General features: G+C 42.1%; 1 protein-coding gene across 2 annotated transcripts; it reads left to right on the forward strand.

Moving 5' to 3' along the window:
* Window positions 1-27,290, forward strand: dhtkd1 (dehydrogenase E1 and transketolase domain containing 1). Of its 2 annotated transcripts, XM_079502047.1 has the most exons (19): window positions 1-265; window positions 1,498-1,650; window positions 2,300-2,511; window positions 4,090-4,284; window positions 5,075-5,344; window positions 5,824-5,995; window positions 7,137-7,335; window positions 9,630-9,942; window positions 10,917-11,001; window positions 11,376-11,515; window positions 12,086-12,236; window positions 12,543-12,649; window positions 15,277-15,441; window positions 17,292-17,374; window positions 18,838-19,004; window positions 21,768-21,853; window positions 26,172-26,512; window positions 26,543-26,642; window positions 27,061-27,290. In XM_079502047.1, exons 1-17 carry the CDS (start codon window positions 91-93, stop codon window positions 26,271-26,273), a joined length of 2,775 nt encoding a protein of 924 aa, XP_079358173.1. In that variant the 5' UTR covers window positions 1-90; the 3' UTR covers window positions 26,274-26,512; window positions 26,543-26,642; window positions 27,061-27,290. The 2 variants fall into 2 exon arrangements, with proteins under 2 accessions (XP_079358173.1, XP_079358172.1); XM_079502046.1 differs by having other exon boundaries at window positions 26,172-26,642.
* Window positions 27,291-27,494: the final 204 nt, after the last annotated feature.

The raw sequence follows: 27,494 nt of genomic DNA on the forward strand, positions 1-27,494 counted from the left end.
TAGTGTTACCTCCCATCTGACAAGCAGTATGGCTGCCGTCCCGTGCAGTCGCTTATGAATTAACACATTTACAGTTTGTTTTGTGTGATCATGTCAGCTGTACTCTTCATCAAGAACCTGCGGTCCATCGGCAGACTGCCACTGAGTGTCACCCGGCCGGCCACCGGTTGCTTTTATCACACAGAGAAGGGCGTTTACGGTTACAGACCCCAACAAACCGACAAGTTGCAGAGCGACAACATCTCATTCTCTTTACTGAATCAAGGTCAGTAGGTTTTCCGATAACTCTTGGGTTATTGATTACATAGAAACTTCTGTGTCCAACTACAATGTGGTCAATTCGTTGGACATTAATTATTTACCCACTTTTATTATTATGTTTCATAGATTATTGGCTAGATTATTATATTATGTACATATAAATAAAGCAACACAATCAGCAATTTAATAAAAACAGATGTGAGATTGAAAACCCATATGGGTTTATAAAGTTAATCTCACCTTAATTCATAACAACAATCTACAACAAATACAAAAGTATAATAACACAAGTACAACATAGGTACACGTACACTATAAATGAGGAAATAAGTGTCAATAGAAAGTGTGTGTGTGTGTGTGTGTGTGTGTGTGTGTGTGTGTGTGTGTGTGTGTTTAATTGATTGATTGAATACTTTGCAGAAAAACGGAACATTAAAGTACAGTTAAATACTGTGTGTGTGTGTGTGTGTGTGTGTGTGTGTGTGTGTGTGTGTGTGTGTGTGTGTGTGTGTCAAACTTCTTTATTGATAGGGAACAGTAGACAGATAGGAAAGGCCGCCGGGCTCTGGAGTCAAACCCGCGGCATGCCGTCCGGCTGGCTTTGCGGCCTAGGTTGGCTGGCTTTGCAGCCTCAAATTTAGAGGCCCTCATCTATGGAATTCCCTAGATGCTTCACTTAAATCCTCATTATCCTTGTCAATATTCAAAAAACATCTAAAGAAATATCTTATGTCTTCCTCTCTGTAGATTACATGATTTACTTTGATGTGTTATATATTCTTTTGTGTGTTTGTTGTTTGTGTTGTTTATTTCCCTTTTTTGTGCAGTCTGTGTTTTTTATTTCTTTATTGCACATCTGCCCCCCTTTGCCAAACTTGTAGACTTTTGTATTGTTCTTAATTTAACTTTTAATCTGTTTTAAATCAATGACCTCATACAGGAAAGGATTCCAAATAAGCCAGCTGGCTTCTTCCTTTCCTTGCATTGTATTTTTGTTTTTTGATATGTATTGTCTATTTTTTGTACTACATGCTAAATAAATAAACCTAAACCTAAACCTAGGTGCAAAGACGGTTTAGCTAACCGGTATGAGACACTTAAATCACTGTTGTATTGTTATTGAATACGTTTTGCAAATAATATAGGTATGTGTCCTTAATGCCTGAAATAGTTAAAAGCTGCTCATGGTGACAATAATTGGACAGCTGATGTGCTTCTTGTTTACTTCATACTCAGATCATGGACTTGCCCGTCTGGTGGATGCATACCGCGCACATGGACACAAAGCTGCCAAAATTAACCCTTTACTGCCTGACAAGCCTGTGGTTGACGTTATACCAGAGATTGACCTATTGATTGGCGCCGTACAAGGACAACTCAACACCTCAGGTAAATGGCTTGTTCTACAGGCATGGATAGAAGTGAGAGTCAGTATGACTTTACTGTTGCACTGCAGGATGTAAATTAGAAGGCTTCTTTTTTTTTAATACATTTTTATCCCATGATTTTGCAACCCATTTTTTCACCCAGTGTCAACTGTCAATTATCTAATGTAATCCTGGGCGCTAAACTTCCTCTGCCAACCTGGGGGGGCAGCGGACTGACCTCATGCTTCCTTCTATGAGAAGGCTTCTTGATGACATCTCTGGATCTCCATAAATGAATAATATGACACAGCTTCTGAAACCAATTTTAACAGACAGCCTCCTAGAATACAAAATTCTTCTCTGGAGTCCTGCCTTCAGAGGTAGAAAACTGTCGTTCCCTGATGTCATCGCTAGGGACACAGGCATCAGTAAGCAGGAACTGGGGATGGCAATGAAGGACCGGGAAGTCTGGCGTGTTATTGTGAAATCCACGATCTCGACCGCGGTCGAAAAATGATGATGATGAAAATACAAAAAGTTTACATATTTTATGTTTTATGTCACTACATATGTAGGTTTTATGTCACTCCTGATGGACAGAGGTAATGTCATCCAAAGTACAATAAAGAAATCTCACATAAATGTATGTTACCACCTCTCTGTTTCTCCAGGACTACGGAATTTTGGCAAGGCAGAGGCTTCGGCGGAGGAGGTGCGGGCCTACTTAGAAAATGCCTACTGTGGTCACATCTCAGTGGAGACCAGCCAGCTCTGCAGCCTTGAGGAGAGGGAGTGGATCGCTGACCGCTTTGAGGAGATCAAGAAGGAGACCTTCTCCACGGAGGAGAGGAGGAATCTGGCCAAACTCATGCTTGAGTCACAGGTGAGTAAAATGTGGTGGAAAAGTGGTGTAAAGGTCTTTATTTACAGAAATGCATACATAAACATATATTTGTACATACCGGTTAAGGATAACACAATAAAGCTTCGGAGCTCATTTCCTTTGTTGTCAAATGCTAGCTCTGGTCCATAGCTCTAATGCGTTGCATTTAGAGCTATGTTACTCTCAACTTCCGCCGCTCGCATTAATGCAGACCAGCCTCTCGTCTTTAGCGTAAATAAAAATAACGTTTTTGGTACTCACCAAAACAAAGGCAGGTAGTGTCATTAGAAAGCCTACTTTCCTTAGTGGAAGCACTCTGAGCCCCCCACCACACGTATAAACGGTACTTTTTGGCCAGAAAGGGATTTTTTTTTCACTGGAGGAAAAATATTCTCTATGAGACAATTCTCTGGGCAATATCGGTAGAAGGCGCAGTGGAGTAACTAAAAGTAGTTTTTTTTCTGGTGGAAACCAAATCCTCTTTTGGCCAAAAAGTACCGTTTATATGTGTGGTGGGGGGCTCAGAGTGCGTCCACTAAGGAAAGTAGGCTTTCTAATGACACAACCCGCCTTTGTTTTGGTGAGTAGCAAAAACGTTCTTTTTATTTACGCTAAAGACGAGAGGCTGGTCTGCATTCATGCGAGCGGAGGAAGTTGAGAGTAACATAGCTCTAAATGCAACGCATTAGAGCTATGGACCAGAGCTAGTCAAATGCTAAATGAATATATGTGGACTGATACGTGTAGTTTGTCTAGATGGTGTATTATCCTGTACTGCCACTTTGAACTAACGGTTAAGATTCTAGGTGTGTGTGTGTGTGTGTGTGTGTGTGTGTGTGTGTGTGTGTGTGTGTGTGTGTGTGTGTGTGTGTGTGTGTGTGTGTGTGTGTGTGTGTGTGTGTGTGTACAAAACTACAAATATATAGTTTTTAACTTTTTATATGTAATAGTTGTGATTTGTGTATTTGTACATTTGACACTACATGTTTGCTATTCACTTATTTCACCGAGACCCATCATTAATCATGGTATGTTCCTGTCCTAAGACCAATCATTAATCATGGTATGTTCCTGTCCTAAGACCAATCATTAATCATGGTATGTTCCTGTCCTAAGACCAATCATTAATCATGGTATGTTCCTGTCCTAAGACCAATCATTAATCATGGTATGTTCCTGTCCTAAGACCAATTCATTAATCATGGTATGTTCCTGTCCTAAGACCAATCATTAATCATGGTATGTTCCTGTCCTAAGACCAATCATTAATCATGGTATGTTCCTGTCCTAAGACCAATCATTAATCATGGTATGTTCCTGTCCTAAGACCCATCATTAATCATGGTATGTTCCTGTCCTAAGACCCATCATTAATCATGGTATGTTCCTGTCCTAAGACCAATCATTAATCATGGTATGTTCCTGTCCTAAGACCCATCATTAATCATGGTATGTTCCTGTCCTAAGACCCATCATTAATCATGGTATGTTCCTGTCCTAAGACCAATCATTAATCATGGTATGTTCCTGTCCTAAGACCCATCATTAATCATGGTATGTTCCTGTTCCTGTCCTCAGGAATTCGACCACTTTCTGGCCACCAAGTTTGCTACGGTGAAGCGTTATGGAGGAGAGGGGGCAGAGAGCATGATGGGATGTTTCTACCAGCTGTTCCACCAGGCGGCACACAGCGGGGTGACCGACGTTGTCATCGGCATGCCCCACAGAGGTCGCCTCAACCTCCTGACAGGACTCCTGAAGTTTCCTCCAGAGGTCAGAGTACAAGCACTCCTTTGTCCCTGCCTCAATTCGTGCAGTCAACGCTGCCAGTAACATGTAATGTGATGATGACGATGCTGAAACAAGCACTTTATGCCGGCACTTTATATCCTAGCACTTTTTCTGAATGTAGCCTTTCTTATTTTTTATCTTTGATCCTGCACTAGATGCGCCCAGACCTCTGTTTATGCTATGGTGTCTCATGTCTGTTGTTGTCCTGTATTGTTTGTATTGTTTGTATGTTTTAAACCACTACTTTTGCTGTAAACCTAATTGCCCTTCTGGGAGACCTTGAACCTTGAACCATGAGAGTGGCTAGTCCACTATACTTTCCCCCTCCCTTTTTGTGATGGTCGTAATGTGTTACATTTGTATGAGGGCAGGGTCGACTGCACTGGCCTGTCGCTGAAGCTGGTGTGGATTCAGTATGTTCCTCAAGGACATTTTAGAGTTGGGGATAAAGGGGAATACATGTGGAACCTTATTATTTCAGAGAGAGTCTACTATTTACAAATAATTTCAGCGCTTCGAAAATTGTGAAATTGAACTTTGAGGTGTAATAACGTATTGGATTTTGTATTGTGGAGGCAGAGAGAGCAGCAAATGAACAGTTGTAGTTTTAAATTAAAATATACATTTAAAATATCCAGAATTTGATCTACGGAAAGCTTTTCCAAAGTGTTTAGACTGTTGTCGATGTTCATTAGGTAACTTAGACAATGAATTTGGAAATCGTTTCAATGTAAACTTTAATGATCATCAATTATTGTCTTACATACTATAGATGATGTTCCGTAAGATGCGAGGCCTCAGCGAGTTCCCTGAGGACTCTCCCGCCATCGGGGATGTCCTCTCCCACCTCACATCCTCTGTGGAACTGGACTTCGGAGCTGAACACCTTCTTCATGTGACCATGCTGCCCAACCCGTCTCACCTGGAGGCTATTAACCCCGTCACCCAGGGCAAGTGCCGGGCCAGAGAGCAGCTCAGGCAACAAGGAGACTACTCCCATGACGACAAGGCCCAGCCAGGCGACAAAGTCATCTGCCTACAGGTACCAGCTTAGAATCACAGCTTAGAGCAGTGGAGAGGGGTGGTGCTGAAATTGGGAAAATACAGATGAACCCATTTTGACCTGAGATCAGATTCTAAAGTTTTCTGAAAAAGCTATGTTTCTATGTCAGTGGTTCTTCGATTTTTCAAAAATAGCAGACCTACAAGCTCGTAGATCTGCTATTTTTCAATAGCTAAAGCATAACATAATGCTAACACCAAAAGGGGTTCCCGCCCCAAAATGGGTTAAAAAGACAAAACCTGCTGCTTCATGTTTTATGATCAGCAGTTTATTCTATTGGACATTGCATAATTTCAAAGTGTACAGAAATGTAGAAAATGCCAAAAATACGATAAATATAACGTGAACATAACATATGCAATAGAAACAATTACAGACACATAACTATCTAAAATATTGCTGCTATAAAAAAGGAAGGCCAGTCATAATTGGATGGTTTTTAAATAATATTTTCCCAGATTCATGGTGATGGCTCATTCCCTGGCCAGGGGATTGTTCCAGAGACCTTTACCATCGCACAACTCCCCCATTACAGAGTTGGTGGTAGTATTCACCTCATAGTGAACAACCAAGTGGGTTACACGACTCCATCTGACAGAGCCAGGTCCTCGTTGTACTGTAGTGATGTTGGTAAGTCACATGTTTTCATGTATTTGGTAATACGTAATAGAGCGTTGCAGTCCCGCCCCCTACCAGGGCCCAGGAAATGATTCTCCGTTCATTTTCCTCATAGACATTTCAAAAAGTATTTATTTAAAGACGTTTACGCCTCGTACAAAGCCAACTCTTGTCATGACAAATCATGACAACAAACACAACTTTTTTGGGCCGAACAAATAATTAGAAAGAAGAAAAAACGGCAGGTTACAACACTTTTTTTGTTGTTTTTCTTCTTTGTAATTATTTGTTTGGTCCAAAATATTGTGTTTGTTGTCATGAGTTGTCACGACTCGAGATGGCTTTGTCCATGGCGTAACCGTCTTTAAATAAATACTTTTTGAAATGTCTATGGGAAAAATGCATTGGGAATCATTTCCTGGGCCTGGCGTCATCATGAAAGAGGGCGGGACTGCGACGCTCTATAATACCCGTTGTCAACTTGTCATAGCACCCATTTTAACTGTCTGCCTGTGTCCCACATGGAGATCTCTGTATTTGACTGTCTTCCTGTGTGTGAAGAGTGCAAACTGACTGAAAAGTGGAGTGGTTAAGTAATCAATTCGCAGGTATTATTATTAGGAAATGTAACCTGTACTGAGAGCATGCTTTTCTAGTTTTAAGTCTTATGTTGGTGCCATGTCGGCGTTGTTTTTCCACACAAAACAAATGTACAATTAGGACATTGATGCAAACAAGAAGAATAAGTGTAAAAATCTATTTCATTGATTGATTGATTGATTGATTGAAATATTTATTAACAGTTTGCAGAATTACAGTACATTTCAAGCACAAACTCAATACAAAGACTGTTAACTGTGAGTGGACGACCCAATTAAGCATTACACTTGTTTACAAGAGGGTCCACCATGTTCAATTCATCAAAACATTTAGAGACGTACAGATAGACACGACTATATAGTCAAAGAACAGAACAGGAATTCATCATAGAGGTAAAAAGGGAAAAGAAACATATACAGATTCAGCTCACCATTTCAGCTCCCTGTTTTGACAGTTCCGTTTTTTGTTTTGCTTCTTTCCAGTGAAATCTTTACCCTGGCCCCGGAATTCATGCAATAGTCAGAATAATGCGTATATTTGTAATGTATGCCAGGCAAGATGGTGGACTGTGCTGTGATCCACGTGAACGGGGACAGTGCAGAGGAAGTGCTGAGGGCTACGCGGCTGGCCGTCGAGTACCAGAGACTCTTCAGGAAAGACGTTATTCTTGACCTGTTGTGCTACCGTCAGTGGGGCCACAATGAGCTGGACGAGCCTTTCTTCACTAACCCTGCCATGTACAAGGTTATCCGGTTAGTATGCGAGCATACATACGCATTCCTTCTGCAGCACACATCTACCATTACTAACCTGGTTAACCCATTTTGGGCGGGAACCCCTTTTGGTGTTTATGTTATGTTATGCTTTAGCTATTGAAAAATAGCAGATCTACAAGCTCATAGCGCGCCACTCGGTGGCGCGAGCTTGTAGGTCTGCTATTTTTGAAAAATCGAAGAACGACTGACATAGAAACATAGCTTTTTCAGAAAACTGTCAGGATGTAGAAGACATTTTTAGAATCTGATCTCAAAATGTGTTAATACATCATGTGTGAGCATATTTTACCATACTGTAGGTGTGGAAATACCTTACATACTGTTACTCTTTGTGTCTGGGACTCTTGTGTTATATCACAATTGGCACATACTCACCAGGTCATAATGTTGATGTTTCATATGTATCAAGGGTGTATATATAGGGTGTGTATCAAGGGTGTGTATACTTACAAATTATGCGGAACAAACTACAGTAACTACTAACTACAGTATATAAATATGAACATAGATGTATAGGGTATTAGGGTATCAATAGATGTATTTGTGGTAACAATAGGAGTGTATGGATACGTGTGCGTTGTTGTGCACACTAACTGCACACTAATTTCTTTGCCACGCCGTGATTTACAAGTATGATAAAAAACATGTGTACATTTAGTGTGTACAGTATGCTGCACAACCTTTAAAAATATGTGTACATTTAGTGTGTACAGTATGCTGCACAACCTTTAAAAACATGTGTACATTTAGTGTGTACAGTATGCTGCACAACCTTTAAAAACATGTGTACATTTAGTGTGTACTGTATGCTGCACAACCTTTAAAAACATGTGTACATTTAGTGTGTACAGTATGCTGCACAACCTTTAAAAACATGTGTACATTTAGTGTGTACTGTATGCTGCACAACCTTTAAAAACATGTGTACATTTAGTGTGTACAGTATGCTGCACAACCTTTAAAAACATGTGTACATTTAGTGTGTACTGTATGCTGCACAACCTTTAAAAACATGTGTACATTTAGTGTGTACTGTATGCTGCACAACCTTTAAAAACATGTGTACATTTAGTGTGTACAGTATGCTGCACAACCTTTAAAAACATGTGTACATTTAGTGTGTACAGTATGCTGCACAACCTTTAAAAACATGTGTACATTTAGTGTGTACTGTATGCTGCACAACCTTTAAAAACATGTGTACATTTAGTGTGTACTGTATGCTGCACAACCTTTAAAAACATGTGTACATTTAGTGTGTACTGTATGCTGCACAACCTTTAAAAACATGTGTACATTTAGTGTGTACTGTATGCTGCACAACCTTTAAAAACATGTGTACATTTAGTGTGTACTGTATGCTGCACAACCTTTAAAAACATGTGTACATTTAGTGTGTACTGTATGCTGCACAACCTTTAAAAACATGTGTACATTTAGTGTGTACTGTATGCTGCACAACCTTTTCATACATGTCTCCTATCTTTCCTGAGTCCCTAAACGGTACTATTAAAGGACCACTTCACCACTTTTCAACTCCTCTTCCTATAATTGGTCCTCACTAATGTTCATGATAAAATACCACAATTATTTTCTACTCAGTCTGTGTCTCATAGGAGGGCTGTTGGCAGGTCAGAAACCCGTCCACCAGTGACATCATCAATGGGGAATCCATGCTAATAGAAACAGCAGGCTTTCTTTTCCTGAAAAGTTGCAATGCGATAATGGGAGCCATCGGTCTCACGATAATACAAATCTTAATATATTTTAAAACAAATCTTGTTTAAAAAAAACTGCCTAACGGTCTCTGAACTGCCCACAGCCCTCCTATGAGACACAGACCGAGTAGGAAAAAATGGTGGTGTTTTATCATGAACATTAGTGAGGACCAATTATATGAAGAGATGTTGAAAAGTGGTGAAGTGGTCCTTTAACAAACATTATGGGGGAAAAAGCTCCACTGTTGCCCAGTATTGACACAGCCACCATCACCAGACAGTGGCCTTGTGGTTAGAGTGTCCGCCCTGAAACTGGGAGGTCGGGGTTCGATCCCCGGCCGGGTCATACCAAAGACTGTAAAAATGGGACCCAATGCCTCCCTGCTTGGCACTCAGCATCAATGGGTTGGATTGGGGGGTCAAATCAACTAATGATTCCCGAGCGCGGCGCACGCTGCGGCTCACCGTTCCAAGAGATGGGTCAAATGCAGAGAACAAATTTCACTGTAGTAACGTCTAATCGTACAACTTTGACTTTGACTTTGATCACAGTTCCAGGAAGAGCATACCTGACTCCTATTCTGACCAGCTGATCTCAGAAGGCCTAATGACGGACACGGAATGCGGTGACATTAAGACCAAGCACTACGCCATGCTGAACGACAAGCTGGCCAACATGACCCTGTTCATCCCAACTCCTACCAACCTGCAGGGTCGCTGGGGTGACCTATCTCAGCCCCAGGCCAGGGTCACCCGTTGGGATACGGGAGTCCCCCTCCCTCTGTTGCAGTTTGTGGGGGCAAAGTCTGTGGACATCCCAGAGGAGATCCAGCTACACAGCCACCTCATGAAGACCCATGTACAGGTAGAGCAGTTTATGATCCAACTCTTTGTTTTCCTTTTCTTTAATATTTCTCCCTGATGTAGATAATGCCCATGTATGTAGTCCATGTCACCGCCAACTCCTACTATGTCTTTGGGATGGTGTAGAAAGAAAACCACATGTCTCTCTAGGTACTTCAGCCACTTCCTTTCACCTGACAGTGAGGCATTTAATTGGGAGGGCGTACTGTACTGTACGTGTGTGGAGGAATAAGCTATCCCTCCAAGCTCCTGAACAGGTGTCCCGACCAAGGCGACCATTGTATAAGAGTCCCTAGGACCATAGCCTCGATACCCAGGCTTTCATTTCGTCTGCGCGAAAAATGAAAGCCTGGATTTACGCATGGGCTGCACTGGCCTAAACGTGGGAGTCAACCCTTCCGCGTAGGCGTCGCTTCAAATGATGTGACGTCAGGGCTCTGAGCGGTGTGCACAATAACACTGTGAGGAAATCATTACCAGTGGAACTTCAAACAAGGCTATGCGAGGAAAATGAGGAGAATGGCTGAAGAACCCACCACAACGTGTGCCGACTCTGTGGAAATAACTTTGACAGTCCGTTAGAATGGTATACTCCAGCAACCAGTGGTTTCTGCTTCTGGTCGGTGCACTGGGGGGAGGAGAGACCGGGGCTGACGGACAGATCGGTGAACCAATCCAGGGTGTGCGCAAATCTGAGCCGCGGCCCTCCCATCTAGGCCAGAAATGTCTAGCGTTAGCTCAGGCTACTAGGACCGCAACAGAGATCAGCCTCCCCTGCCAGCTACCCACCCGCGAATACGGACAATTGTGTTCATCGGAGCGCCCAGCCATGCTGGAGGCACTACGGAGTCATGGAACCCCAGTCTCCACAGTGGAGGACATCCGAACACCCCTAAGGCAGTTCATGTTACATGCGTCTGTATGTAGAAGTGTCCAGTGATGGGGGACATGATGGACATTTGGTGTGATCCACAGGCTCGGCTTCAGAAGGTGGAGGAGGGTACCAAACTGGACTGGTCCACAGCGGAAGCCATGGCGTTTGGCTCTCTTCTCTGCCAGGGTGCGTGTTATGGTGCAGTTATGGTCTATACACAGTATACAGTATTTCATATTATTGCCAAAAAGAGAAAATACTCAGCATGAATGTTAATGAGTGTTACTAAATGTACTTTATCCCATTTTGGGTGGGAACCCCTTTTGGTGTTTTAAACATTATGTTATAATTTAGCTATTGAAAAATAGCAGATCTACAAGCTCATAGCGCGCCACCGAGTGGCGCGCTACGAGCTTGTAGGTCTGCTATTTTTGAAAAATCGTTAAAATGTGCCTCAAATCTTTCAGAAAATTGTCATGATTTAGAAAACATTTATTTTTAATTTCGACGTCCGGCCTAAATGGGTTAAATGAGTCTTCTTTTATGGAATTGCCCTCCAGGTTTCAACATTCGTATCAGTGGACAGGATGTTGGCAGAGGCACTTTCAGTCAGCGACATGCCATGGTGGTCTGTCAGGAGACGGACAACATGCACATCCCTCTGAACCACATTGACCCTCAACAGAAAGGGTTCCTGGAGGTAACAATTAGAGGCCGACCAAAGCCAGTTTTGGGGATCTGACCCCGATTACGAAGAGTCCTAGGGCTCCATTTTCGTCACCGCTAAACGCCTTATCCAGAAACTTCTTTGCCTTTTTTTTACTATTTTGCTAAACATTTTTGAATAGTTAAAATGGCCAGTCTACAAGCTCACAATGTGTCAATGTAGATTGGCTAGTTGAACTATTCCAAAATGTTTTTCAAAATAGTAAAAAAGGCAAAGAAGTTTAGGGATAAGGGGTTTAGCGGTGACGAAAATGGAGCCCCTAGACTACTTATTACCTAGGTTTTGAAAAACCTGATTAAAGTTTCTATCTTAGAACATTTTTTAAGCAAATCATTTACATAGACTAAACTTTATTTTATTTAACCACTTAAGCCCTATTCAGAAGTTTTCAAAAAAAATAGCGGACTGAACACTTATACATTAAGCTAACATGTCGCAGCTTTAAAATCAGTTATTTGCTGCAAGCGACGCCGTCATTTGATGGGAGTTTAAATTCATTCTTCATCATTTGTGGACATGATGCATCTGTGTGCATTCCATCAGGTGTGTAACAGTCCGCTGTCTGAAGAGGCGGTGCTGGGCTTTGAATATGGCATGAGCATTGCTCAGCCTAAGCTCCTGCCCATCTGGGAGGCTCAGTTTGGGGATTTCTTCAATGGAGCACAGATCATCTTTGATACCTTCATATCTGGAGGTAATGAATTGATTCATTCTCCCTCCCTATTCTAATGTAAAAACACAGCGCCAGGAATGATTGGGTATTGTATTGTCATGGCAACAGTGTCATGGCAACAGCATATAGGCACCTGAGCCCCAGGTGACCGGATCTATATTGTACCGTCATTTCCCCCTGTTGTTTCCCAGTAAACGTTTGTTACCATTCACCTCTCGTGTCTGCGGCTCCTTTGGATATATCCCTGTGCCTAAACTGGCGCAGGGAATGTTTATAAATTGGTACATTTTCTCACACACAAACGGGCAATGCCTGCTGTCTTCCCAGGTGAGGCCAAGTGGATGCTGCAGAGTGGAATAGTGATCCTGTTGCCCCACGGCTACGACGGAGCAGGGCCTGAACACTCCTCCTGCCGCATGGAGCGCTTCCTCCAGGTGTGCTAGAACTTAATTACAATTTATATATTTATATATACAACTAACAACACACTGACAGTTGCTTGCAAGTTGCGTGTGCGTGCGTGCGTCTGTGTGTGTGTGTGTGTATGAGAGGGGGGGTGAGGCGGACAGCAAGGCAAGGCAAGGCAAGCGGGCCTACGGGGGAAACGTTTTTATTTTTCGTCATGTAACTATGGTTTCCAAGGTCGTACTGCAGTTGTTCATGTCGCAAAAACGGGGGCGAGGCTTGATGTCATAGGGCGTGCCAGATAGATTTCAGCCGTCACATTTATTAACGTCGCAACGAAATTAAGGAAGTATAAATGCCGTGGCGACGTGGGTGTACTACGAAACCTACACTCGCATTTGGGGCAGATTTTACACTCAATTGATAAATGAGGGCCTGTGAATGAATGAATGAATGAATGAATGAATGCATTTTTTCGTGTCTTGTCGTTAAGACCCATCCCTTACGGGATTATAAGACACCAACAACATAAATAAACAATATCACGTTCACTTCCCACACAGAAGTTACAAGTTATAAATAAACAATATCACGTTCACTTCCCACACAGAAGTTACACCAAGTATTTGTAAAAAACATAAGCAAATAAGCAAAAACATAAAAATATGTGTTTGTCTGTGGTGCGTTCAGATGTGTGACAGTAGAGAAGAGGGGGTGGATGGTGATAATGTGTCTGTGTTCAGATGTGTGACAGTAAAGAGGAGGGGGTGGATGGTGATAATGTGTCTGTGGTGCGTTCAGATGTGTGACAGTAAAGAGGAGGGGGTGGATGGTGATAATGTGTCTGTGGTGCGTTCAGATGTGTGACAGTAAAGAGGAGGGGGTGGATGGTGATAATGTGTCTGTGGTGCGTCCAGATGTGTGACAGTAAAGAGGAGGGGGTGGATGGTGATAATGTGTCTGTGGTGCGTCCAGATGTGTGACAGTACAGAAGAGGGGGTGGATGGTGATAATGTGTCTGTGGTGCGTCCAGATGTGTGACAGTACAGAAGAGGGGTGGATGGTGATAATGTGTCTGTGGTGCGTCCAGATGTGTGACAGTAAAGAGGAGGGGGTGGATGGTGATAACGTGTCTGTGGTGCGTCCAGATGTGTGACAGTACAGAAGAGGGGGTGGATGGTGATAATGTGTCTGTGGTGCGTTCAGATGTGTGACAGTAAAGAGGAGGGGGTGGATGGTGATAATGTGTCTGTGGTGCGTCCAGATGTGTGACAGTAAAGAGGAGGGGGTGGATGGTGATAATGTGTCTGTGGTGCGTCCAGATGTGTGACAGTAGAGAAGAGGGGGTGGATGGTGATAATGTGTCTGTGGTGCGTCCAGATGTGTGACAGTAAAGAGGAGGGGGTGGATGGTGATAATGTGTCTGTGGTGCGTCCAGATGTGTGACAGTAAAGAAGAGCGGGTGGATGGTGATAATGTGTCTGTGGTGCGTCCAGATGTGTGGCAGTAAAGAGGAGGGGGTGGATGGTGATAATGTGTCTGTGGTGCGTTCAGATGTGTGACAGTAAAGAGGAGGGGGTGGATGGTGATAATGTGTCTGTGGTGCGTCCAGATGTGTGACAGTAAAGAGGAGGGGGTGGATGGTGATAATGTGTCTGTGGTGCGTCCAGATGTGTGACAGTAAAGAGGAGGGGGTGGATGGTGATAATGTGTCTGTGGTGCGTCCAGATGTGTGACAGTAAAGAGGAGGGGGTGGATGGTGATAATGTGTCTGTGGTGCGTTCAGATGTGTGACAGTAAAGAGGAGGGGGTGGATGGTGATAATGTGTCTGTGGTGCGTTCAGATGTGTGACAGTACAGAAGAGGGGGTGGATGGTGATAATGTGTCTGTGGTGCGTCCAGATGTGTGACAGTACAGAAGAGGGGGTGGATGGTGATAATGTGTCTGTGGTGCGTCCAGATGTGTGACAGTACAGAAGAGGGGGTGGATGGTGATAATGTGTCTGTGGTGCGTCCAGATGTGTGACAGTAAAGAGGAGGGGGTGGATGGTGATAATGTGTCTGTGGTGCGTTCAGATGTGTGACAGTAAAGAGGAGGGGGTGGATGGTGATAATGTGTCTGTGGTGCGTTCAGATGTGTGACAGTAAAGAGGAGGGGGTGGATGGTGATAATGTGTCTGTGGTGCGTTCAGATGTGTGACAGTACAGAAGAGGGGGTGGATGGTGATAATGTGTCTGTGGTGCGTCCAGATGTGTGACAGTAAAGAGGAGGGGGTGGATGGTGATAATGTGTCTGTGGTGCGTCCAGATGTGTGACAGTAGAGAAGAGGGGGTGGATGGTGATAATGTGTCTGTGGTGCGTTCAGATGTGTGACAGTACAGAAGAGGGGGTGGATGGTGATAATGTGTCTGTGGTGCGTCCAGATGTGTGACAGTAAAGAGGAGGGGGTGGATGGTGATAATGTGTCTGTGGTGCGTCCAGATGTGTGACAGTACAGAAGAGGGGGTGGATGGTGATAATGTGTCTGTGGTGCGTCCAGATGTGTGACAGTAAAGAGGAGGGGGTGGATGGTGATAACGTGTCTGTGGTGCGTCCAGATGTGTGACAGTAAAGAGGAGGGGGTGGATGGTGATAATGTGTCTGTGGTGCGTCCAGATGTGTGACAGTAAAGAGGAGGGGGTGGATGGTGATAACGTCAACATGGGGATGGTCAACCCCACGACGGCAGCTCAGTACTTCCACCTCCTGAGGCGACAGATGATCCGCAACTTCCGCAAGCCCCTCATTGTGGCTGGACCCAAGACACTGCTGAGATTCTCTGTATGTATGGTCTCTTTTGAGCTTGTAGATCGGCTATTTTTGCTATATTCTAATTTAAATCTTGCATTATTGTTTGCTATTTTTGAATTGGAATCCTGAAAATTAACATTTTTATGTAATTTCAAATGCCTTTAATTATACGTGTGTTGAGCATTATTGAGCTACTAATTTAGACTGAAGTAATAACAGCGGGTCATGTTTGCATGTTGTGGAATAGTAACAGCTGAAACCAATATTATATCAGTATTCTGACATTAACCTGAGGGCCACATTAAGTGAAGATGGGGGCTGCATGTGGCCCCCGGGCCCCCAGTTGCCCACCCCTGGCTTAGACTGAGAAACACCTAGTGTTGATTTTGACAGCACATTTTTATTTGGTTTTAGTCATAGTCTTTTGAGTAACATTTTTATTTCATTTTAGTCATTATCTGTAATGTTTTAGTGTTGGTCTAGATTTTAGTTGACTAAATCTACAGTTGATTTTGTCGACTAAAATGTATTTTGGCGGTCCTTGATGCTGTTGTAATGGCAGATTTTACACTTGGTTCAGGTTGTGTGCTGAAAATAGCCGATCTGCTATTTTCAGAGCACAACACCGGATCACAACCTAACATAAAATTACTTTTCTTTTAGTTCTACTGGATCTCTACTCCACCAGTCTCTCCCAAACATTTTAGTCCAGTTTTTATTTGTTGACGAAATTGGCAATATACTTCAATATACGTCTTAGTCATCATAGCTTAGTTTTTATTTAGTTTTTGTCAGTGATAAAAAGTATTTTTGTTGTCGGCAAAATTAACACTGGTCTTGAAGAAACTACATTAACCCCTTTTGGGCGGGAACCCCTTTTGGTGTTAGCATTATGTTATGCTTTAGCTATTGAAAAATAGCAGATCTACAAGCTCGAGGTCTGCTATTTTTGAAAAATCGAAGAACGACTGACATAGAAACATAGCTTTTTCAGAAAACTGTCAGGATGTAGAAGACATTTTTAGAATCTGATCTCAGGTCAAAATGGGTTAAGTGGCGGAGACGGAAAAACAACGGCATCATTGACAAAAATAGTTTTAGTCGACAAAATCAACACTGTCTGGGACACTATCATGCTGATTTGATGTGCAGTTCATAGCTGGTTATTATAGGAGGAAAGGAGGCACTGGAGCAACTAGGACAGTTCATAGCTGGTTATTATAGGAGGGAAGGAGGCACTGGAGCAACTAGGACAGTTCATAGCTGGTTATTATAGGAGGGAAGGAGGCACTGGAGCAACTAGGACAGTTCATAGCTGGTTATTATAGGAGGGAAGGAGGCACTGGAGCAACTAGGACAGTTCATAGCTGGTTATTATAGGAGGGAAGGAGGCACTGGAGCAACTAGGACAGTTCATAGCTGGTTATTATAGGAGGGAAGGAGGCACTGGAGCAACTAGGACAGTTCATAGCTGGTTATTATAGGAGGGAAGGAGGCACTGGAGCAACTAGGACAGTTCATAGCTGGTTATTATAGGAGGGAAGGAGGCACTGGAGCAACTAGGACAGTTCATAGCTGGTTATTATAGGAGGGAAGGAGGCACTGGAGCAACTAGGACAGTTCATAGCTGGTTATTATAGGAGGGAAGGAGGCACTGGAGCAACTAGGACAGTTCATAGCTGGTTATTATAGGAGGGAAGGAGGCACTGGAGCAACTAGGACAGTTCATAGCTGGTTATTATAGGAGGGAAGGAGGCACTGGAGCAACTCGGACAGTTTAAGCCCTTATTTTATTATTAGGGTGCAAGTATAACTTGGATGTTTTGACCGTGCTTTCACTGAGATGTTTCAAGGAATTAATACAACTTTTCTTTACCCAGGGGGCTGCCTCCAGTCTAGCTGAGTTGGCACCAGGAACGTCTTTCAGACCGGTGTTAGGTGATACTACAGTAACGGCAGAAAGGTATGGAATGCATATTGTACTCTTAGTGTTCATAATCATTTTAGACTAGCCAATTATTTCTTTACCTCCCCTTTCTCCCCAATTTAGCCATTAGGCCAATTGATTCCTCCCCCACAATATTTCTGTGTTGGAACTTGCTGTTGTATCCGGGGTGCATACTTAGTTTGGACTAGTAATTGGTTAGACATGGGTTAAGGTTAGGTTTAGGTGTGCTGCCCCGTGGGAGGTTGGGTTTAGGGTGAGGGTTTGAGATAGGTTGTAGTTGTAGGACTAATGACTGGTCTAACCAATGACTAGTCTAAACCAAAAACTGTCTAAACTAAGTACTGCACCCGTTGTATCCTACTGACTCACTTGCCAGTGAGGAGCCTTCGTCCTACTCCACCCCCCCTACAAACATAAATGCATGGTGTGTAGAAGGTTTGGAGAAGTGTGCTAGAAAATCCCAGGAGGAGTTAGGATTTAATTGTTTTTCATAAAAGTCTAAATGAAAATTCCCAAGGGTCAGAGATCATAGGTCACAGTGGCACGTTTGTTCCTCATGAGGAGATGCATAATGTGTACCGTAATTAAGTTTCATGGCTGTAGGTCAAAAAGGTCATGAGCTATGCCAGTTCAAATTTGAATATTCAATTGATTGGCACTGCTATAGCGCCACCCTTAACCCATTTAGGCCTGACCTCAAATCCTCCAGTTTTCTGAAATACTTTTTTTCACGATTTTTCAAAAATAGCAGACCTACAAGCTCGTAGCGCGCCACTTGGTGGCGCGCTATGAGCTTGTAGATCTGCTATTTTTCAATAGCTAAATTATAACAATGTTTAAAACACCAAAAGGGGTTCCCGCCCAAAAAGGGGTTAAGCCAATGGCTGTTTTGTATGACCCTCTACCAAATGTGTATACCTAGTTTCGTAAACAGCTACTGTACGCCAGGAACAGCAGAAGAAGGAATAAAACCAGCAAACACAATAGGGTGCCTAATGCACTGCATGCTTGGACCCTGAAAACAAAAACAAAGTAATCATGTGAATCATGCAAGAGAGAGATGCCAGGACAATTGCCATCTGGGAAACGGTACAGGAGCATCAGTGCCAGGACGGAAAGGATGCGGAGCAGTTTCTTTCCCCAGGCAATCAGACTCTTGAACTCTAGTATCCCTGGCAGATAGGACATGAACTGATGACATGAACTCTATGTTCAGTTTTTAAATGTTTTTCTTATTCTATTTATCTTTTTTATGGATTCCTGTAGTTTTTTAGGACTTATTTATATTCAGAGTATTGTCTTGCACTTGATATATTTATTATTGTATGAGTCTGTATTGTCTTTTAACTAGGAGAAACGTAATTTCGTTTTTTTCTGCTGCTGCAGTTGGAAAGAATGACAAATAAAGCAATCTTGAACAAATAAGGGAGATAGAGTTAAAAATTGTCTTTCATTCACTCCCACGCAATTCCTAACAGTGTCCAGAGGGTGGTGCTGTGCTCTGGTAAGCACTACTATGCCCTGCTGAAGCAGAGGGAGGCGGCAGCAGCCAACCAGAATACTGCACTCATCCGCTTGGAGGAACTGTGCCCCTTCCCCCTGGAGGCTCTACAGCAAGAGCTACAGAAATACACCAATGCCAAAGGTATTGTGACCCGACGTGTGCTATGGCTGCTCTTTTGGCTTGCTGCAACTATCGATTAATTTCTTTTGCGATTATTCTATTGATTCGTTTTTTTAACCCATTTTGACCTGAGATCAGATTCTAAAAATGTCTTCTACATCCTGACAGTTTTCTGAAAAAGCTATGTTTCTATGTCAGTCGTTCTTCGATTTTTCAAAAATAGCAGATCTACAAGCTCGTAGCACGCCACTCGGTGGCACGCTACGAGCTTGTAGATCTGCTATTTATAAATAGCTAAAGCATAACATAATGCTAACACCAAAAGGGGTGCCCGCCCAAAATGGGTTAATTGAATAATTGAGAAGCACGTATTTTAAATATTACAAATATATATGTATAATATAACAAATTGATTGTCCACTTAAAATGTTGATTGATGTGATTTTTTTTTATTTAATACTTTATTAACAGTTTGCAGATTGTACAGAGGTATGGTTTACAATGATTGTTAATTAAAAGGATAACACAAAAAGCCCTATAGGGCTTGTTTCCATTGTGGTCCTGTGTATTCAATTCATGAAGACATTTAAAAAAGGTAATAGAGCATGCACCTCCACTCTAGCCCAGGTGCTGGACAAAAGGCAGTACAAGAGGAAAAAATAGAGTCTGCAACACTGGATCTTCTTCAGGAATGAAGATCCTGAAGAAGATCCTAGTGATCGAAACGTTGAATCAAATAAACCAGTGGAGCTGAGTTTTCATACCAGTGTTGCAGACTCTATTTTTTCCTCATGAAGACATTTAAAGACATACAATAATATTGTAAACAAGATATAATCAACACTAGTAGCAATGAACGTATATGTACAGTAAACATGGGGGGGGGGGCATTTCTGAGACGGGTGCTCTTTTATGGCGGTTTGGAAAAGGGGTAAGGAGTCGTTCTTTTTGAAGTTTGTTGGAGTATTTTATTCTTACTTGCACAATGGTGTTTTTTTTTCTTTTTTATAACTTTATTTATAGGATTTTCAATTTTGGTAGACAAACAACCCCACATATACCCTTAGAGTATATATGAATAGAGACGGCACTCGAGTTCTCCTCCCATCCACTTGCATTAAGTTGCTCAAAAGCGCATGAGGCGATTTCACTGTGCATTCTGGGATGGATTGGGACCAAACACATGAACGCGCTGCCGCTGACTATCATTGCAGGCATTCAGCGTTCACGTGTCATCGTGAACGTGCACAATGATAGTCAACGGACCAGCGCGTTCATGTGTTTGGGCCCACGCTGCAATATCAAATTCGGCCACTATGTCCATTTCGCCTCAGGGTTTCATCCGGGTGCCATCTCTATTCATATATACTCTAAGCATATACCCCACCCTCCCCGGTTCCATCACAAAAGAAGACAACAACAAAAGCAACAATAATAAAACCATAAACCACGATAAAAAAATAAAAAAAAGGTAATAAAGGATATAAATAATATATGAATAAAATAAGAAATAATAAAATACAATAAAAATGGCCTTTTACTAGATTAAGGGGCTACACAGTGAACCAACCAGACTCTAACCAGACAGTAGTACAATTGATAAAGGAAAATAGGTTACCACACATCCAATTATCAGTATAAAACATGACAAGCAAAAATGAAAAACTTTGAAAGAGTTGAGAGTGTACATCGTTTCTAGAAATCACTTATAACCGCTAGGATACAGCAACAAAAGAAAGTGAAAGGGTGAATTCAATGAAAGGGGACCAAGCCTTTGTTTGGGGACCAAACTAATTTCCGGTGAGATTTGTACCCGTTGTATCTGAGCTTCTCCAAAGGTATAAAGGATAGAACATCCTTGACCCAACTTGTGAATGTTGGAGGTTTATCAGATTTCCAATTGCGGAGAATAAGTCTCCTCGCTATGAGTGAAGAAAAAGCTATGAAATTGGCTTGGGGAGAGGTAATTGGTGCATCATCGTTGGGAACTCCAAATATAGCAGTTATCGGGTTGGGCGCAATTGGTATATGACAAATGGTTGAGAAAGCATGAAAAATACTATTCCAAAACGGGTTCAAGGAAGTGCATCCCCAAAACATTATGTCCAACAGAGGCTGGCTCCAGATGACATCTTATACAAGTAGAGTCAATGTCAGGATAGATTTTAGATGTACTATTTTGAATTGAATTAGGCAATGTCTAAGACATAAAGAGGTAGTATGAATACGCTTCAAAGAGAGTTCCCACATCTCTTCCTCCAGCTCTAAATTCAGGTCCTGTTCCCAGGCTGATTTTGTTTTATCCAAGAGAGGAGGGCCAATCTCCTGTAAAGCCTTTAAAAAGAAACGCAATTTTAACTATTTTTATTCGACTATAATGTCATGACCAAAATAAGGATCAATTACTGATGGAATATTTCCTTGAATTATTGATTAACCCATTTTGAGGTTAGCATTATGTTATGCTTTAGCTATTGAAAAATAGCAGATCTACAAGCTCATAGCGCGCCACCGAGTGGCGCGCTATGAGCTTGTAGGTCTGCTATTTTAAAAAAATCAAAGAACGACTGACATAGAAACATAGATTTTTCAGAAAACTGTCAGGATGTAGAAGATATTTTTAGAATCTGATCTCAGGTCAAAATGGGTTAATATGTTGCAGCCCTACAGCTCTTTACTTCACAGAGCACCTTCCTGTACCGTCAGCACAGAATATTGTAGCCCTGAAGACTTTGACCCAGGTCAATGTTTGATTGTGATGAACTGAAACATGTTCTTTTGCAGAGTTCATCTGGAGTCAGGAAGAACCACAGAACATGGGTCCCTGGTCCTTTGTAGCTCCCAGGTTTGAGAAGCAGCTGGCCTGCAAGGTGAGCCATCACGAGTTGTTTCATATACATTTTACATCTACAGTAAAGGCCTATTCATACTCCAGTTTTAGGTGATAAGGTGACCACCGAAAACTACAATATGACATCACGCCGTGGCGATATGCGACTCACCGCTCACCCCAACCTATCTGTTTTTACTAACCGGTGGTCACCTTATCACCTAAAACTGGAGTATGAATAGGCCTTAACAGTATGCAATTGTCTATCACTTTCTTGGGGCCCTTTCACCGTTTTCCGTTTCAGCTCAGTTTAGTCTAAAATATAAAATACAAGTAGCCACTTTATTGGTACACCTACACATCAACTCCTTCAAACAGCTCATAATGTGGCTGCAGCTACTGTATGTTTGCAAAGCGGGTGAAGAGTGTCCTGTTCGGAGACACATTTGGTACGATGAATGATTTGATTGACTGAGTGTAGTATTATATGATTGTCGGTGCTGGACACGGTAGTTCCAGTATTTCAGAAACAACAGCCTCCCTGCAAACTACGAGGGCTGTCCCGATTTTACCTTTTGTTTGAGGTTTGGATATTTTGCACATTTTCCACGCGATTAACCAAATACTTGTTTTCTTTCTTTTCAAATTCTTTTTATTTTCGTTTTATCAGTGACTGAGGTAAACAAACGTAGCCTACTGTATGAATCACAGAGATCGTGGGCAGACATAATGTTATTGTGCAAAACATGCCCCTTCAAGACAAAAGCAAATACTTGTTTTAATTAAGCAATAAAACAAATGTTGGCTCTCTGAGATTGTTACTGGCTTCACAGAGGGTATATAAATGGGTATGTAATGTAAGTCGTGTCTCGAGAGCCACCCACATTAATTATATAAAAAGCTGCACTGGCATCTTTTCTGTGTCTGCATTTCTATAGCACCTTTTATAGCACCTTCTATAGCACCTTTTATACAAAGCACTTAACAGTTTGGTTGCTCTGCGATCAGTCTCAATGGGTGAATGTATAATCAGACAAGGTACCAACTAGGGTTGGGATTCGGAACCGGGTCCATTTCAGACCCGGTTCCGACATTGTGGATCCGGAGCCGGTTCCATCGTTCTTTTTTATTAACGGTTCCCCAAACGGTTCTCATCAGTCGTCATTTAGCTCCGCTGTGTCTGTGCAAGCAGAGCCTGGGGTGACGTCACCCCACCTACATGAGTGAGTGTGGTCGGGGAGGATATGCCCACTGTTCTGTGCATTCAGCGACCGCCGCGGAGCGAGTGGGACAGTATGTCGAAGAGATCTCGAAAGTGTGGTTAACAGAGAGGGAAATGACTCTGAGGCTGAGCACGCAAACAAAGTGCAATAAATGCGATGCTATAGTTCCCTGCAAAGGTTGTTGCAACTTGTACCAGTTGCACCACGTCCACATTGAGGAAACATCTCAAAATCAATATGCCTACACGAGTCCACAACTCACGAGATTAATCTAGGCACATCGCGTTTGTGAGCCATGCAGAAAGCCGTGCCCGCACTCCCCGCAGCTCCACCACAGCCGGCGGGGGATGAGAATGATGCAAGGCTGGTTTACTTTCCCCAGGCTAGTAACGTAATAGAACATAAAAACTACTAAAGTCTACAGAGCTTTTCATTAGGCGTATTGTACACCTGTTGTTAATAGTGTTAATTTAGAATGCCAATGACTCGACGTCGTTCAATTTGTCTGCACTTATTTTTACAACTTTTAAGCAACTCAACTGCTTTTGATTTGGCTCTAAATTAATCGCGTGACTGTTGAGAGCCCAGTGTTTAGGTGCATATACCTCCATAGATTGATTACTTTATAAACAGTTTGCAGAAAAAAGCACAGGAACGTAGCCTACAGTTCAATACAAGGTCTGCTAAGAGGATTATGGAAAGCACTATGGCTTGTTTCCATTAGGATAAGGGGTCCTTCATATTAAATTAATCTGAACATTAAAGACAACATTTGTCACCACAACAATATCATTATTGCAATGTGTACTGTATATATATATATGTGCAATGATTATTTGGGGTCAGCCCTACAAACTTCTGTTATCTAGTTGCAAACAGATTGATATGATTAGCCAAAACGTCAGTGTTTGTGAACAAACACCACTTTGTTAATGTTTGATTGATTGATTGATTGAAGAATTTATTAACAGTTTGCAGAATTACAGTACATTTCAAGCACAAACTCAATACAAAGGCTGTTAACTGTGAGTGGACGACCCAATTAAGCATTACACTTGTTTCCAACAGGGTCCACCATGTTCAAATCATCAAAACATTTAGAGACGTACAAATAGACACTTCTATAGACAGAACAGGAATTCATCAAAAAGGAGGTAAAAAGGGAAAAGAAATATATACAGTGAGGGGAAAAAAGGGGGGGGCGGGGGGGGGATTCAGATTTTACGGGGGCCAGTTTCGAATTGCAGCCATCCGTAGGTGCCCTTTGAGAGCGGTTTTGAAGGAGTCAAGGGATTCGCATGTCTTAATGACAGTTGGTAGGGCGTTCCACATTTTGGTGGCATAGGAGCGAAAAGAATTTAGTCCCTTGTTTGTGCCGAATCTGGGTTGTACATGGTTCGTTGCACTCCCTCTGGTGTTGTGGGTGTGGACTTCGTTAACATTAAGGAAGTATCTAGACAGGTACATGGGTATCTTGGTGGTGTATCGAATCTTGTGGACCAGACCCATTGCAAGTTGCTGTACTCTGTCGTCGACCCTAAGCCATTCCAGCCTGTCGAAGTGGGCAGGGGTGAGGTGGGTTCGGGGGGCTAGATCAAGTAGGAGCCTGACCAGTTTGTTTTGGGAAGTCTGGAGCCTGGTTTTAAGGGCCTTTGAGGTGCTGTGGTACCAGGAGGTGCATGCATAGTCAAAGAAACCCTGTACAAGGGCTCCTGTTAAGGTCTTCAAGGTGTTTTTGTTGACCAGTGAGGAGATCCTGTAGAGGAATCTTGTTCTATGGTTGACTTTTTTGATTACGTTGGTGGCCATTTTATCACCGGAAAGATTAGCCTCCAGGATGGAACCTAGGTAGGTAATTTCATCTTTACGTGTGATAACATTGTCACCCACTCTAACCAAGAAGCCATTTGCCTTGCTGAGATTACTAATAGAGCCAAAGAGAATGGATTCAGTTTTTCCCAGGTGTAAAGATAGTTTGTTATCAGCGAGCCAGGTGCAGATTCTACCGAGTTCAGAGCTGAGGGCATTTTCCACCTGCAGTTTGTCCCTGTCCGAGACCAGCAGTGCTGAGTCATCTGCGAACAGGAACAAGTTGCAGTCACAGGCTGAAGTCATGTCGTTTACATATATTAGGAACAGTATAGGCCCTAGTATGCTTCCTTGTGGAACGCCACAGCTCACTGGGCTCAATGTGAGGTCAGAGTTGAATGGTGAGTCTCATGTTGCCAGACTGTTGCCTCACGCAATTTCCAAATGCTTCCATCATACGGTCTGGAGCAACGGAAGAGCTGTCATGAGTCAAATATAAAGCGGAAGTGGAGCCTCCTCCCCACTTCCGTTTCGTCTTTACAGTCGCGCAAATTTATCCTAATATAAATAGAAATCATCTAAGCATATATAGCTTGCTGATTTAAAATTAAATAAAAAAATAAAATGAAGATAATTTAAAATATATTTTCGTGAACGGAAATGGCAGCTTCCTTATTCGGATTTCGGGAGGTGTAGTTCCAGACTCTATATGGCATTCGGAGATTGTGGAATAGTTGTCTGGCTACGCAAGACTAAATGGTGAGTGGTCATATACTCATTTAATGGGAAGGTCTCAAGTACCCAAACAGTGGTACATGTAGAAGAGGATCTCTGAATGTACAATTTGTAAAACCTTGAAGCAGTTTGGACTCGGAGCAGGCACATTATTATGTACACCTAATAATGTACCTTTAACCCATTTTGGGTGGGAACCCCTTTTGGTGTTAGCATTATGTTATGCTTTAGCTATTGAAAAATAGCAGATCTACAAGCTCATAGCGCGCCACCGAGTGGCGCGCTACGAGCTTGTAGGTCTGCTATTTTATTTTTTTTATAATTCAAAATTGTATTTGTTTTTCAAAATCGTACAAAATCTAGGTTCAGTACAAAGAACGACTGACATAGAAACATAGCTTTTTCAGAAAACTGTCAGGGTGTAGAAGACATTTTTAGAATCTGATCTCAGGTCAAAATGGGTTAAAGTGCCTACTAGTGACTCGGGGTATGGCTGTCAGTCAGTGAGGTTATGTTGTTTTATGCTATGTTACATTACGTTGTTTTCACAATGCACCCCAACACCTTCTTCACTTTCTTCTTCCTCTTCAGTTGCGTTTAGTCAGTCGACCTGCTCTACCTGCCCCTGCTGTGGGCATTGGAGCCAAACACCACCAGCAACAAGAGGCCATCCTCTCTGCTACCTTCTCCTAGGAACACCATCTGGTATTGGTTGTCCAGTGGGTCCATACGGATCGATACTACATGGCATATCGGTAGAGGTCTTATTCTACTACTATATCAGTGCTGAAATGCAGAGCTGCTGAAGGATCTATCTGGTCTTTGGTTTGTTTGGATTACGTTATACTGAATCTGTCATTTCACTGTGTAAGATATACTGTGAAAGTGAATAGTGTTAATAGTTATTTTTACTCTTTGGTTGTTTTGTTATTGTAGTAGCTGTGTTTCAAAGTGTGGTCAAGGCTCCAGTTGGCTCATTGACAATGGTTTACTGAAAAGGTTTGTCTCATGCAGCATGATTGTATTCAGTAACTGGTACTGGGAGATGGGTACAAACTAGGGGTGTCAAAAAAAATCGATTCGAATTAGAATCGCGAATCCGTTATGAACGATTCAAAATCGATTCATAATTTCCAAAAAAATATTTTTTTTTAAATTATTATTTTTTTAGATTATTGAGTTTTCACTACATGGTGTTTGTGATATGAAATGTAAGCTCACCCTAATCACAGTAAACATCATGTCAAGTTAATGTAGTCACTTCAGTTCAAGACAGGAGTAGATTGTGTGATGAAATCCTATGTATTGAATCGAGAATCATTTTGAATAGAAAATCGTTTTGAATCTGGAAAAAAATGCTTTTGAATTTAAAAAATATCGTTTTTGGATTGAGAATCGAGTTGAATCGATTTTTAATCGAATCGTGACCCCAAGAATCGGAATCGAATCGAATCGTGGGACACCCAAAGATTCCCAGCAGGGTTATGGCACTTTTCCACCGCATAGTACCAGCTCAACTCGACTTGACTCGTTATTATAGTAAAAGTTAACTAAAACTAGGTGTGGAATAAATTAAATTAATTAACTGAAATGGTTCGTAGACAAATTATTTTTAGCACACCTATTTTCTCTGAGTGGGTGTTTTATAGGAGAGGAACCGTTACCGAAGATAGTAGTCATGATGTCTGAGGAAGGTCAGGTGACCAAAAGTCTTTGTTAATTCATTTGGACAAATGCACAAGACTTATTTTTGCATACTGAGACTGGGTTGTCTGACTACTGTCAGTGCTACTGTGTTTGTATTGTAATACAGTAGCTATTCTGCATCTTGTCCCTGACAAATCATTTAAGAATATTTAATTTAAAATATTATATTGTATTATAGTTATGTACATAAAACTAAAACTAATATAT

This window comes from Electrona antarctica, assembly GCF_951216825.1.
Source record: "Electrona antarctica genome assembly, chromosome: 5".
In the NCBI taxonomy this organism is placed as follows: domain Eukaryota; kingdom Metazoa; phylum Chordata; class Actinopteri; order Myctophiformes; family Myctophidae; genus Electrona; species Electrona antarctica.